Raw genomic sequence first — 14887 nt, forward strand, 5'->3', positions numbered from 1 at the left:
ATTTAACATCAGAGAAAATCCATTTTTAGTCTTGTTCATGTCCCTCCATGTTGTTTTATTGAAACCAGCTTGAACTGAATCTGTCAAGCTTGTGCAAAATGTAAACAATGTCCTTGAAATCCAAATATCCGAATTGGCAGCACTGAATGAGAGGTTAGTGTGCCTGTTGACGCAAATGGCAAAGTGATTAATCCCAGACTGTGAAGAGTCAGAGAAACAAGGCTGTATTGAATGCAGTGCAGCCACTGGTTACACACACAGGTATAAATAATAAAGGCTGAACTCCTGAACTGTGTGTCTTAAGTGCTGAGGTTGGTCGATGTTAGCCTTGGCACACCAGAGGACTCTGGAGCGCGGCCATATGCCGCTGCACTTCATAATGTTTACTGGTATTATGGGTTGGCAGGGTGGTCAGTGGAGAGAGAGACTGTCACGTAATTACAGGGTCGTAAAGTTTGATCTCCACAACAAGCAAAATGGTGCTTTTATTTATATTTTGCTCAAATGAAATTTAAATTATCAGAAATTTACAACACTAAATAATTAAAAACTGTAAAATTCATTATGTTAAAGCTGAGTATCATTTAAAAAATGCATGAGATTTTTTAAGATACAGTGTTTGGTTTTTAGCCACCAACAGCTTCTGCAACTTTCAGTGATTATGTTTATAGCCAGAAAACTACTGTATAATTTAAACTGTGTTGCAGTCCAATTACATGGATTATTTCTGTGGTTGCTGAAGAGCAGTTGCTGTCAGTGAAAATGGAAATACAATTCTGAATATTCTATATAATACTGTCAAAGTTGAGAAATAAAACAAAATTGTTTTGAAAAAGAGATCTACTCATACTGTTTTGTTATTTTTTTGTTTTTTTTCTATTTCAATGAGAGCATGTAGCATCAGTGTAATACTCCTGGCAGAAGGCTGCATCAGCAGACATTAACCACTAAACAATAAGAACAGCTGTTCATGCTCCATTGTCAACCAAACAGAGATTTGTCCTCAATACACTGGCAATCTTCAGTTCATTTTTACTCATTTAATTCAGGCAGTAAATAACAGAGACAAATTTCATCTCACCGCTGAGAAACTATAACCTGCTGTTGAAGATATTTATTTTCATTTTCTTTTTTTAAATGAGGTTAAACCTTTATTTCCCACGGCGTCTCTATTGATATTAACAGTCTCACCTTCAGAAGGGCAAGGCAGATCTGAGGAGACAGCTACATGGCAAACTTTAAAGGTGCTGACAGACCTAAGAAATAAAGATACAATTAAAACTGCAAAAACTAGCATGCATGTGAAAGCTCAAACAAGGACTCTAGAAGCAGGAAGTTTCATAATAATGGGTCCAGTAAAGAGTGATGTCTCAGAGACCAGTGTAATCTCCTCCTGAACTTTCTCTGTCAAACTCTTAACAGGTACGACTTTGTGGAGGTAGAGGATCTGACTGAGAAGACCGTCCTGGGTCGTTGGTGCGGGTCACAGTCGGCACCAACTAGTCACACATCCAAGGGCAGTCAGATCAGGATCCGCTTTGTCTCTGATGAGTACTTTCCCTCTGAGCCAGGATTCTGTATCCACTACTCCCTCCTGGCTGAGGTAAGTACAGTATCAGCGCTCAAGATATTGAAAAGTCTGCATTTAGAGAAGTTGGGCACATAGCTGTCATAGCATTTCTCTGCTTCTATCTCCAACTGCAGAAAGTTCACATAGGAGTAAGCAAAGCCTCTTCATGTAAACACAATTAAAATAATTTGCTTATTGCATAACATGCTCTCTTAATTTGCAATCATCCATTTCTGCCTTAGTGCTCCCGAGGTTTTAAGCATCGTTGGGGAGAAATTATGTTTAAGGTCTTTGGACAATCTGGAAACTGTATTATCATTTATTTTATTTATTATGAAGATATGCAAAAGCCAGGACAAAATGTCCATAGTCTGTGCAATGACAGTGGTGAGTGTGATTATTCATTCGAAGTTGCCAACATGTGGTTATAGCAGCCAAAATTAGAGCAATATTATATATTATTAATAGAGTATTCCCTCAAGAGTTAAAATAGGATTTTTCTGTAATGGACACTAGAATAGTTCTGATACCTTAGAAAGCAACAAAGATCTAAAGTACATTTACTCATATACTGCCTCCTTGAGTTACAGATTCTGAGTGAGTCAATATTCCCTTCAAATGGTTTCAAACTGTAATTTTCTCATTTTCCAGAGGTACTATGGTTTCCACTTTTAAATTCCTGTTACATTCTCCATTATAGCTCTATATAAAGCCATATACCCTCTGAACTTGTACTGTATCTATAGATACAGTCAGAGGAGTCTGACAGATGAGGTGTCTCAGTGTCACTGTTGGTGTTGCCTGAGACCGAAATGGAGAAAATAAGCGGTTTCACATTCACAAAGAGGTACTCTGACCTCCGGGGGGATTCATTCATGCCCCTGAAATGAAAGAAGGAATTAAGAGATAGAAGTGCTTTTTGTGTGGGAAATTGTCAGGCCGCTGTCTGTCTGTTTCATTTTCTGTTCACATTTTATCATCACATACAGCAGCTCAAAAGTAATACCCTTTGTTATGTGTTTCTACAATAGCCCACTTCACAAAGATACCGCTGTTATTTGACTCTATACTTCAGACAACATAATGTAACTGGTCTGTCTTTCTGCTCTTTCCTGTTATGTCTCCCTTTCACTTGTCTTTGCATATAATAGAGACTATGATCACTAGTTCCATCCCTCATTTAACTTTGTTTCCGTTCACCTTTTAGACTTTTGGTACAGTCTAAAATCAGCAGTTACGCTAAAGACCATCGCATAGCACAAGACACAAGCAACAGCTGTAGTCATGAGGGTTGTGTCACAAGTGTGATCATGTATGGTAAAAAAAAAGAAAAAAAGTTATGAGCTAAATATCAGTGGGTGGAGCCAAAATATTTGTCAAAGCATTCTGTAAGTTGGTTACAAAGAGTGAATGAAAAAGAAAGAAGCTCTTGTCGGTGTCCTGCTTTCATGCTCCTTTACCCTGTACTTGATTTTAGTCGGACATTGGCTTGATAATAAATTGCTGTTTCTTTTCATGTAACCTCATGATATCTCTCTGATGTAATTTCCCACTGACATGAGAGCAGTTTACATTTTTCATGACAATCTTAGAAATAACAGACAAAAGCATTTTGGAGTTAGTCTACTCTTGTGTGTATTAAAGTTCAGCATCTGAGAAAATTTGTTGTCTTTAAGTCACCTTACGATAAATTGTACAGCTAAATAATTTACATCCATGCTAATTGCTGTGTTTGTGGTCAGCTATCTCTGTTTCCATTCTAACATCCTGTCTACAAAGCTGTGATTAGTTAATTGCTTCTCCAGCCAACAGCCATCAATAAGTACAACACCAGAATTATGTGAAATGTGTAATGTGGTCGATGATTCAGCGGTCAAAAACTAAGAACTGGGCTAGCTTGACATCACCTTACCAGAAATGCCACATGTCTTTGGCTCCACTCACTGAATTTTAACAGAACCAGTGAGGTCATATTTTACCTCCATAGTTGTTCAGCTTCTAAACATGTGCTTGCATAACTACTGTAAAATTCAGATATATGGATAAAAGACTTTGCCTGTGCACATCTAACTATCTTTGTCTGGATCCATCTTCTTCCCATTCTTCATTCCCTTTCACTCCTTCACTTTTTTTTCTGTCCTGATCTTCAGACCACACACACACAGAATCCCTTCGTCCCTACGAACCTCACTGACAAAAGCCCGGAGATAAACTGAAGAGACGACTGCCATGTTTTAACCTGTCATGTTTTAGTTCTGTTCACTTGCTTTAAGTAAACAGCTCTACTCCTCATTAATCCCTAATGGCCTGCAGCACTGTGAAATCTGACAAGCACAAATAGGCAACTTAGGTCACTGATGGTGATTTGAATTCCCTCTGTAACATTTCTTTCTCCACTTCAAAGGCTTTTTTGCTCTTTTATTCCTCATACACATTATTATTGCATTCTTTCTTCATCCTTAAAATCCCAAACAACATTGTTGATAGCAGAACTAACTGACAGAGGATTTGCTGACACACTGAAAACATGTCACGCTGAGCATCAAAGATGTATTTCACAATAAATACAGATGTCTTAAAAGTGAAAATACAACTAGTACATGTGATAGAGTCAATAAATATTGTTGAATTAACGTAAATAGCAGCTTGCAGATGCTAAGTTTCTGTAAAGAAGGTTTCTCAGTCAGTCTCAAGTACTGACAATTTCTATTTGGTAATCAGTTGTATCAAACTGTACCACATGTTTACTGTAGTGACTTGTAGCATAAGTGAGGCCTTGCTTTATCAATTAGACATTAATCCAATAAGGAGTTACTCAATTCCAAAATCCCAGAAGAGGAGAGAATTGTCATATAATGATCAAGTCTTCAAATGGTACCATGTACAGTCCTCGTTTGCATGAATCATCTATACTATACTTTGGTTTTTACCATCAGTTTGGATGAAGGGAAACTCCCAAATAAACCTTTTAAATGTGAAAAACATCAAGAAGTGCAAGATGGGTTCTGTAACCATTTTTATTCAACAAAAGAGGCCTAAGTAAAATTAAATCTAAGTTAAGTCTAAAATTTGCATTTATTTGTTCAACTAATTTAGGAATAATATGATCATAAATGTAACATAAAAGTAAAGAAAACTGAATAATAGCTCTTGATAAAGTTACTGACACTTTTGACACATTTCAGTTGGTAACAAAAAAAGTATATGAGAATATAGTGGATTATTACTTGAGTAATAATGTGAGAGTTAGTGTTGGGATTGGTTGCAAGGTCAGATGAAAAGCAGTGTTGATGTTAAACAGGATTGTTCCCTTCCGGGTTGAGAAAACTTGACCACTGCTTAAATAATTTAAAAAAAAAATGACGATTAGCTAAATGTCTCTAATGATGAGGCTGATTTTATACCTCAGGAAAACTGAAGGAAAACAACATCTTATAATTTGACAATATGTTCTAAAATGTTTTACAACAAAGATAGATGATGTCAGAGTATTAGGATGAAAGTATTTTGTTGTGGTGCTCAAATGTCGGCCTCTAACTGTTGGAACAAGAAGCCGAGTTTGTGTTTCATATCCCAACTCTGGAAGGTGCGGAAACCATGAGGGGGAAAAAAGGAAGCTTTGGCCTCTGCACGTTCAGTCTGGCTTCTCTTTGAACCTTCCTCTGACAGAGGAGGAGCACGCTAGAACAGCAGCACTCTGTTTCCTCTGTGGTCAACCAGCAGCTACTGAAACCTCATGCCACGCAGGGGCCAGCACTTTAGTTTATATTTAAACAAGCAATAATTCCTCCCCACCACTTCCATGGAATGGAAGGGGGGGAGGGGGATAAGACCCGGTCTGTAACTCAGAGGAAGCGATTTTAGGGAAAGTGAAAGGGCCGAGGCAAAGAGGTTGTTAAAACACAGAAGAGAAAGAGTCTGTTGAATAGAGTGTGAGGGGCGTTGAGTGGCCGGCGTTGTGGGTTAAAGAAGCAAACAAAACATACATCATTGTCTCTGTGAGGTCTCGGCCCAGAATTAACCTGCACCAGTTGGCATGAAGATGGCTCTACCAGCTTTGTTTGTTTTTAATGGATTGAAGAGAGTTTTAGTTTCTCCGGATGTAAATAATTCATGTTATGTTTGCCTGGATAACAGCACACGCTACACTCTGCTATTTAAATAGAAAGACTTGCGAAGAGGGAGATAGGACAAAGGAAGTAGAGACTGAAATCTTAGTTAAAGCAGATGGTAATGACTGGCAAAGCCATGCAGGAGTCTCACCGCTGGCATGATGAAACTGAGGTCTGTTTTTACGCCAACCTCAATTGCAGCATGTGGCGTATAGTGAGAGACAAAAACACTTTTTTCACGCACAACAGACTTTGTTGCTTACTCAAAGCTCTCTTGAGCAAGGAAGTGGTTTGCAGCTTCATGTGAAAGAGAAGATATTGTTTTCCAGAGCTCTCCCAAGATGCTATTTCAGAATTGTCATCTCAACATAGTTAGCTGAACCTGTCATTTTAGTTACCAGAAATAAAATCATGTGGTTGTGCTTTATAAGAGCAAAGAGAGCTGGAAACGAGGTAATCACAGTTTGAAAACAAGGTTATTTCTTGAGGGTCAGGGGGATCAGAGAGTTTGGTAGTGAGAAGAGGTACATTACAAGATTTCACACTTAGAAATAGAAAAAAAAAGAGATACACACTCAGCCTTTCACCATTTAAAAAGCAAGCACCTTTTCAAAACATACATTCATTGACCCAGCTTCATTCTATGAAGCTGCCTGTATATACAATGTGCAGCATCTCCTACTGTAGTAATCTCACAATTGAACATATTTGAGAAAATTGGTTTGCGGACAGAACGCTCCAGTGTGTCTCTACTCTGAATCTCTCTGCTTGCCTCGGGCTGCTGGCTCAGCTATTTTTTCATAAAAGATTGACATAAGCAGCATCCAACAGGAAACTCCTTTTTATTAAGGAAAACAGGAAGATGAAGGTGTCCCTATAAGGTTAAAGACTAAGCACCACTTCAAAGAGTAAATCCTTCGTGTAATTTTGGAGGATTGCTATGCAAATAAAGATTATAGTTTAGTCATTACATTGCAGTCATTTGACAACTCTTTTGGCTCAAATGACTTCCGTTATTGCCCCACATATCCACCCAAGTCAGGGCAATTTAGGGTTTGCCGTGTTTTTCTTGAGGGCACTTCAGTCAAAAATTAAACCCTTCAATTTCTAACTCGGCCCACTCTGCCACCTGAGCTACAAGTCATAGACATTTCAATATTAATCATCAGAATGCTGTATTTTCTTGAGCATGTCAAAATAACTGCCTGAAAAAGGTTGTAATCATATGTAAAAATACATTTTAAATATCATGTTGTGCTATTACGAACCTCTTGCATACGAAAAGCTAAATTTGACCCAAGTCCTTGCTTCACTGCCACCACACAGTGGCTTGTATTTATGCAGGGGACTCTTGGATTCAGGACATTCATCTCCCTGTGAAAGCTGTATACTTGCCAGTGTGAGCTTTTGGTTAAAGGAAATAAGCAGTGCAATGTATGCTTCAGCCGTTGTTTTCATACTGTGAGACACCTATAGACACAGCAGACTGCACAAGGACCTGGACTGACCTGGGGGCTCGGTGGGCCAAGGTGCATCTGTCATCTCTGCATTCTGTGCTGCGTCCTGTTTTTGGATCTATACCCAGCCTTTATTGAAGGTCATTCCACTCATTATATTTCAATCTATTATGTTTCTGTGTTTCTGACATTGCCATATTAACACAGAAATGACAACAAATGAAGAGGTTGCGACAGTTATGGGAATTAGAAACAGATTTCCAAATATTCACTATTTAAACTCATAGATCATCAATCATCTAGAAGTCATTTATGGAGCCAAGCCTAGTTTGAAAACCTTTTGTACTCTTTCTGAACCTAGCAATGTTTTTCTTAACTCATTCCATTATGTGTGTTCATATATCAAGTCTTTATATGTCAAACTTCACACATAGACACTCCTCTAATTTCATGCCAGTTAAAATTGCTGGTCCATTAAAGAACCTTGTTCCTGAATTTCTTATATTGGAGCTCTCATCTGTTCCTTACAGCTTTATTCACACCATATTGATGTGTCACTGAAGGATTGCTTGGCTTTCCTCTCTGAAGCTGAGCCTGCAGAGCGCCACTAATTGGGGGAATGCTGCACCGTCGACATTCACAAGCTGTTAATGACTGCTGCTCGGAGGAAGGGCTGTTCATTTCACTCTTGCATACGCTCTTATGGTCCTATATGATGAGTCCTTTCTGGATTTAATATTTCTTTCACATTTGTGTCTGTTTATCTCAGTAGGTGCCAAATAAACCAAAGATATGCTCAGTGGTTGTAAAGGCATTAGAATGAGTCAAATCTGTGGCATGAGCACAGCTGCACATCAGCTGTATTTTTGTAGCCTGTGGTGCAGCCATGTCAAACCACCGGCATCTTATTTCAAAGTCTGTGCCAAAATGGCTTGGGTTCTGAGTATTTTATATGGACTCATGCTGTCAATAAGACTTTGGGGTGTTTCCTGTGTTACCCCTATCATTCATTGTGAAAATGCCAATACACATGCTGATCTGTTCACTTATGTCTGCCCAGTTTGAAAAAGGACTACATCTATCCCGCATATCTCTGCTGTCTCTGCTGGTGCCCAGCTGAAGTACACTATATTTACTCTTGAGTTTGTTAATGGTGTCTATATGGAAATAGTATATACTGTCATATCTGTGTTCTTGTTATAAAAAAAAAGTACTTTGAAATAAAATCATGTAAGCCTCTTGATTGATAACGTTTGAGGTTTAACAGTGCCACGAATACGAACATTTTTAGCATAAGTAGTAAATAGGAATCCAACCACAAATCCTTGCTATGTCAGTGCCATGGCCTCTGGTGAAAGGAAAACCTTTCCTCTTCTAACCCCCATTTCTCACCGGATTCCTTTCTAATTCTCCCCTATAAGTCATCAAAGGGAAGATACAGATTCCTGGAATGATTTTTTCTTTTTTTTCTTTTCAAACATGTCTGCCTCCCCAAAAGCTTTAAGCCCCAGCTGCCAGCAGCCAATGTTTTCAATGCTTCACAAGCTGCATTTTTTGTAAGTGTCACAATGTTGCCTTCTACCTGTCAGTCACAAAAGATTAGAGAGACCAGCGAGCTGACATGTTGGACAAACGCAGCGTCACAGGACTGAAAGGTTTAACAGATTAGCCTCTTCTCTCATGGGAAGACCAACACCCCAGGTATCAATCTTTTCTGTGACTGCACGCTCTAGCCTGGAGAGTTGGGAGCTTGAAACAAATAAAGCTGCTGCCTACGAGAGTTTCAGGGACAAATGTCATTATGCAGAGTGGGCAGAGGAGCTGACAGAGATGTGATCACATTTGACAACTTAAAAATGACGCCATTAGTTCACATGGCCTCACTCGCATGGAACCAGTTCATAAATAGTCAGTACAATATGAACCTTGTTGGAGCCCCACTTCACAATGACTGCTATATCTTCACAGCCAGAGCTTATAAATGATGTCCCATTACTACATGCAGACTCCAACATGCTTATTGATCGGCAAGACTGAGCTGCCAGATGTAATATTTTATCAAAATATGAATTTGTATGTGAAGGAGTGTGTTCTCAACGTCTTCTTCAGCTCTCAGAATAAAGTGGCAAACTGTTTATCCAACATATTGACCAACATGGGAAGTCTGTCTTTAGTCACAGTGCTGCCACACATTACCAGGTCTAACACATAGAGCTTAAATGGGCCCCAGCTGGGCTGGGCCGTCATGGTTTCTGTTTAACTCAACTCAGATCCAAACCACTGTAGCATTTAATGAGCCTGAACCCAATTTAAACCTGTTTTACTGTCATGACATAAAATGTACCATTGCAGAGTCAAACTTCCCTTCTTTTTATACCTTAATGGTTTTTCACATTGTAGAAATAAAAACACATCTTGTCACTGTTGACAAAGTTGTTCCTCCTGTGTAATTTTCCTGTTTTAGTATTCGTAACCTAGAGCAAGCTTACAAGCTCTTAAATGTCACTGACAGAGGTGAGGATGTGAGTATCTTGAGGCAGTTGGTGCAATGAGGCGGTTTCTGGGTATGGAAACTGCATGTCTATTGTCTCTATGTCAAACTTCATGATGTGGAGGGATATAAAATAGGAGATTGACATGACACATAAGCACATCTTCTGGCAGAGAAAAGCCCATCATCAAGTCCATCAAATGGAGAAGCCTATAAAGGCAGAACCCTACATCCAATACATTGTTCACTGCATTCATTGTACAAATGACCTTTTTGTTACAACTTTCTTCATCATTTGTTGGTTTTCCTGCAGAGTGTGTCAGAACCCGAAGTTCCTGTGGTTCTCCCTCCAGCCCTGCATGGTATTGAGGAGCTGTCAGAGGCTGTGGCAGGGCTGACCACTGTGGAGGAGGTCATGAAGTACCTGGAGCCGGAGCGATGGCAGGTGGATATGGAAGAGTTGTACAAACCTACATGGCATGTGCTGGGGAAATCCTTCATCCAGAACAAGAAAGCCAAAGGTAGGACGTTTTTTACCTTGTTCAACAACCAGTTTACTTAAGCTTATACCAACAGTCAAGAAAGTTCTATAACTATTTACAATTTAAGAAAATAGTCAGGTATGGCAGGTAGGAAGTGAAGTGACCATGTCTTCTCTTTGTCTTGGAGGAGGGGCCGATCTCAATCTGTTGAGGGAGGAAGTTCGCCTGTACAGCTGCACTCCACGCAACTTCTCTGTGTCCTTGCGTGAAGAGCTGAAGAGGACAGATGCCATTTTCTGGCCCAGCTGCCTCCTGGTGAAGCGCTGTGGTGGAAACTGTGCCTGCTGCTCTCACCGCTGCTACGACTGTCAGTGTGTTCCCGCCAGAGTCACAAAGAAATACCACGAGGTAATTATCAAAAAATCATCAAAAAAGTGATATTCACCTTCTACATAATTTCATATTTGACCACAAAGTGCCATGAAAGACTCTGCTTATGAATTACTGCAATTTTACTACATTATATTTCAAATTAACTTATAGTTCTGAGACAAATTTGTAAAGAATGTGGTAATAACTGTGTCTTTCTGTGACAACACTGGGAAAAGTGATGCTTAGAGAAACCCAGTCAGAAAAACAATAACAAAATATCCAATTATAATAGTGTTTGATTACAAACATATCTTATAAAATTTGGTGCAACAAAATCACAGGGCAGTTTGTGGATATCACCAAAATAAGGAAACATGAGGATATTTCAGCATCCACTGTTCAAAGAAATCTTTATAAGACTCTATAATACAAGTGACAAACTGCATCCCGGCTCATAGGGGGATAAAAGCTCAGAAACACAGGGAGTGGGCAGCTCAAACCTGGCTTTAAAAGTAATTATAAAGAATTTAAAAATCAGTCCTAAAATAAACAGGCAGCCAGTGTGAGGATGCTTAGACCAGGGTGATAGGAACACGTTTTAGAGTGAATCTAAAACTTTTTTCTCACTAGCAGCAAAGAATTAATGGCAGTGTTCATAGACCCCTCTAATGACTTTTGATGACCCTCTGATGAATTTTCTCTTGCACCACCTTCAGGCCAAAATATCAATTTTATATACACGTTAGCTATTTTTGAAAAAACATTAAGTTTATATTGCATAACCTTTGGTCATGTGGCATTTCCTTCTCTTAAGTCAATATTTTCAATCGCACACAAAGTTATTAGACTGCCATGACATTTGCCATGCAGTGTACTTCAGTTTGGGGGTTCAATTATTCTGTAGTGCCACTATCAGGTTTCACTTCCGAATAACCTCGTCACTGAGCATACTTTACATCAAGTATCTGATGTCCAGATGTGCATTCAAGCATCTTTGTTTTGGGCAGGTTCTGCTGTTGAAGCATCGGAGCGGTGGGAGAGGCCTGCAGAAGTCAATGACTGATGTGCCCTTGGAGCACCATGAGGAGTGTGCCTGTGTGTGTAAAGATGACTGGGACTGACCTCAAAACATGTGTAATCGCTGCCACTGGAATCACACGGGATGTTAAAAACGAACCTCTGCCACTGTTGCAACCAACGTTCTGTATCTCATCCTCTTCCGCCAGGAGCTAACAAGATTCTCCCTTCATCCCTTTGTCCTTCCGCTAATTGGATGGAGCAGAACAGACTGGAATCTAATAAAACTTCTGAATGGATTTGACTGCTGTGGAATACCAATGGTGTGCTCTGAGTGCATTTTAGAGAGACAAAAATTCACTGGAGCAGATCTGGACTATTACCTATGTGCTCTGAAGACCAGCTTCCTCAGCTCCTCGGAGATAAGAGCATTGAGGCATTTTTTGCCTCTTCTTCTTTTTTAAAGCTCAGCCAGCGTTGGCTGATATTTTCATGGAAAATGGGAGCTTCTTTGTTTAAGTACTTTTTTCTTTTCTATAAGTGAGCTGGTTCCAGCTGCCTTGTTCCCTCTGCTCCTCTATTATTACCATCAAGAAAAAGGAAGGTGCTTTTTTATGAGCAGTTTTCCCTTGCTCTCCTCTTGTTTTACCACAGATTTATTCAGCAGTAAAACACCGCAACAATATCGCTGAAATGCCTCTCTAATGAGACTGTATTATGTGTAAATATTTCATTTGCATTTTCTTTCCTGTACTGTTGTGCCTTTTCTACCAAAGATTCTCAAGGAGAAGATAAAAGTTGCACATGTTGAAACAGCTTGGTGTTCTTCATGGCAACTCTTCATTCGACCCATCTTGGCAATACCAGTGTCGAACCTGGTTGCTTCAGGAACGCCTAGTGTCAAGCAATTCTGGCCACATTTGAATTTGTTCATATTAGATATTTATTTGTTTAATGAAAGGGAAATTCTGGTCCAAAATGTCTTGTTTGCAACATTTGTCAGTGTGCAGTAGTATTAGCCTGCATTTTCATTGTTAGTCATTTTTACATTTTCATTGTGTCATGGATGTTTTCCATTTTCTGTAAGTCAGTTATTTATCTCTACTTTTGCAACAATTGTTTGTGTATTTCATTGTACTGAACATCAAAAATAAATTCTTCTTTGTCTAACTGGCGGAGGTACAGTATTGGGAATAATGAACAAACTCAAAAAATAAGATAGTGTAAGTGTATTTCCAAATGGTTGCATTTACCAAAGAAAAGGCAGAAATTATGGTCATACTTGGAAAAGATATTTTCTATATGATATCAATACAAATCAGAGCGAGAAACCTGGACCATTGGTAAATAAAGTAGACTGTGAGGTTCTTCATGACGTATAGAAGCACAATGTACATTACTCCTCTATTCAAATAAGGTGAAAAGCAGTGCAGAAATGCCCTAACCTTTGAGCACAATACATTCCTCTGTGCAACAAAAAATCTTTTCAGTGCAACAAAATCAAACGGTTAGATTTTCTCTTTCTTCATTTCTCTTTTTATAGCAGTGATTTCCGTAAATGCAGTTTACAAGTCCCTCACAGAAAACTTTCCAAAAAAAGAAAAACTGAAGGACAAACAAAGTGAGTAAACTTCTCATATGTGAAATAATGTTCGATGTGTTAGCTCGCTGTAAAAACCAAATGAGCTAGAAGGGCCTAACACCATTATTATTATGAATATCATTTGTTAAATTATTTATTTTCAAATTTGTTGTAAGGTCTGAGCCATCCAAGTATTAGTATTGACAATATGGAGTTTGGACCACCAGATTTTCAACATGTTATTTGCATAGAAATGTGAAGAAATTGGATGATGTTACCAGGTTGTTGCATCTCACTTGAACCTTGTATTATTCCAGCTTTGTCCCTACACTAATATCATATCAGAGGGGCAAGTGAGTTGTCCAAGTGCCTTTCTTGTGTGACCTTATATATTATTATCCCAAATGCGAACTTTGAAAAACTTGCTTCTGATTTTGCACATATGTACACAGTTGAAACTTCAGCTCATCAATCACACTCGGTGATGGTAACCATCAGGAAGTGCTAATTAAAGAATCAGGGGAACTTTAGTTTGCCCAAGTGTTTTTTCATCCTTGGTGTATTGGTGAAGATGCTGGAACATGGCTCACAGAGTCTTTTGGCTTTGTGCATGAATGACTGAGCCAGTAAGTTAAAGTATGTGTGTGAGGGAGGGAGATGGCGTATGAGTGGAAATGATTTAGAGAACATCCCTTTCTATATTTGTAACTGTGTCCTCAGGATTTTGTATGTGAGAGTTACTCAAATTTTTCTTTATAATCTCTTTTTAACCTAATATTAGAAGCATTACCTTAAAAGCTAAATAGAAAGCACTTCTCCCTTAAGCCTTATCTTTTTTTTTTTATTCCACAAGCTCCTTATCAGACACTGAGCAGCGTTGTTCATTCTCCCCCTCAGCCATCAGGTCACCCAGGAGGAGGTTCTCATTTGTCCATCTCACGCTGCTGTCCTGGCCAATTATTCTGATCTAATGTGCGCCCTGGCAGGCATCTGCGGTGACGCCAGATGCTACTGCATATACACACCGGCTCCCAGCGTGGTTTTTATGATATTAAACAGACTGCCCTCCTCAGTCGGTGCAGTGTTACTCTGCAGAGGAAACCTCACTGCACTGGCACAAGATGTGACACAGCATGGGCAGTTGGTCTGGTCCTTGGTGTGTTTGTGTATACGTGAGTGTGTATGAAGATGTGAGTGACTACAGTCCACAGCACTTGACGCCTCCACCCTTCAGCCACATGCCCCTCTGCTCATTGCCTCCTTCGCTGTGAAACCAAAGAAGCCTCAGTTGGGCTACACCGCAGCGCCATACTGCAATTTAAGTGTCTATTTAATGCAAGAAACCAAAATTTAATTCATTTTGTCTGAGGAAAAACTCCTAAACATCATCCAACGAAGACGTTTTAGAGTTATAACCAGTTATGACGTACTTACAAAAAGCCCAACAGAGTAATTAGCATAAATACTGAGAGCCGCTGTGGGCTGAAGTGTTTTAATACTTTTGGAGTTTGATTCTTGCTCAGGCCAAAGGCTGAGGCACAATGACAATCTCTGTCTGCCTCCTCTACACATGAATCATCTTTATAATAGTCACAGCTCACTCAGCCCCAACATCTCCTCCTCGTCTAATGAAATAACCGGGCTAACCTCTAATAAATTGCAAGTTTGACCTTACCTCTGTATATCTGAATAGCTGAAAAGATGAAGTATCAGACACCTCCATACACCTAATCATAAAAAATAATAAATCAAAACTCAGTGCAGAGATTCACATTTGTCCCTGACATTTTTTCGTCAGTGGAAA

General features: G+C 39.3%; 1 protein-coding gene across 1 annotated transcript in view; it reads left to right on the top strand.

Moving 5' to 3' along the window:
* pdgfc (platelet derived growth factor c) overlaps window positions 1-12671 on the top strand; it is a 43414-nt gene extending 30743 nt beyond the window's left edge. Inside the window, exons 3-6 of the mRNA XM_056383479.1 lie at window positions 1423-1603; window positions 9944-10151; window positions 10300-10520; window positions 11492-12671. Of these exons, the coding sequence (XP_056239454.1) occupies window positions 1423-1603; window positions 9944-10151; window positions 10300-10520; window positions 11492-11605 (724 nt within the window). The 3' untranslated portion in view covers window positions 11606-12671. The remainder of the gene's footprint in view (window positions 1-1422; window positions 1604-9943; window positions 10152-10299; window positions 10521-11491) is intronic.
* The last annotated feature ends 2216 nt before the right edge of the window (window positions 12672-14887 follow it).

The sequence above is a fragment of the Seriola aureovittata genome, chromosome 8, assembly GCF_021018895.1.
Source record: "Seriola aureovittata isolate HTS-2021-v1 ecotype China chromosome 8, ASM2101889v1, whole genome shotgun sequence".
In the NCBI taxonomy this organism is placed as follows: domain Eukaryota; kingdom Metazoa; phylum Chordata; class Actinopteri; order Carangiformes; family Carangidae; genus Seriola; species Seriola aureovittata.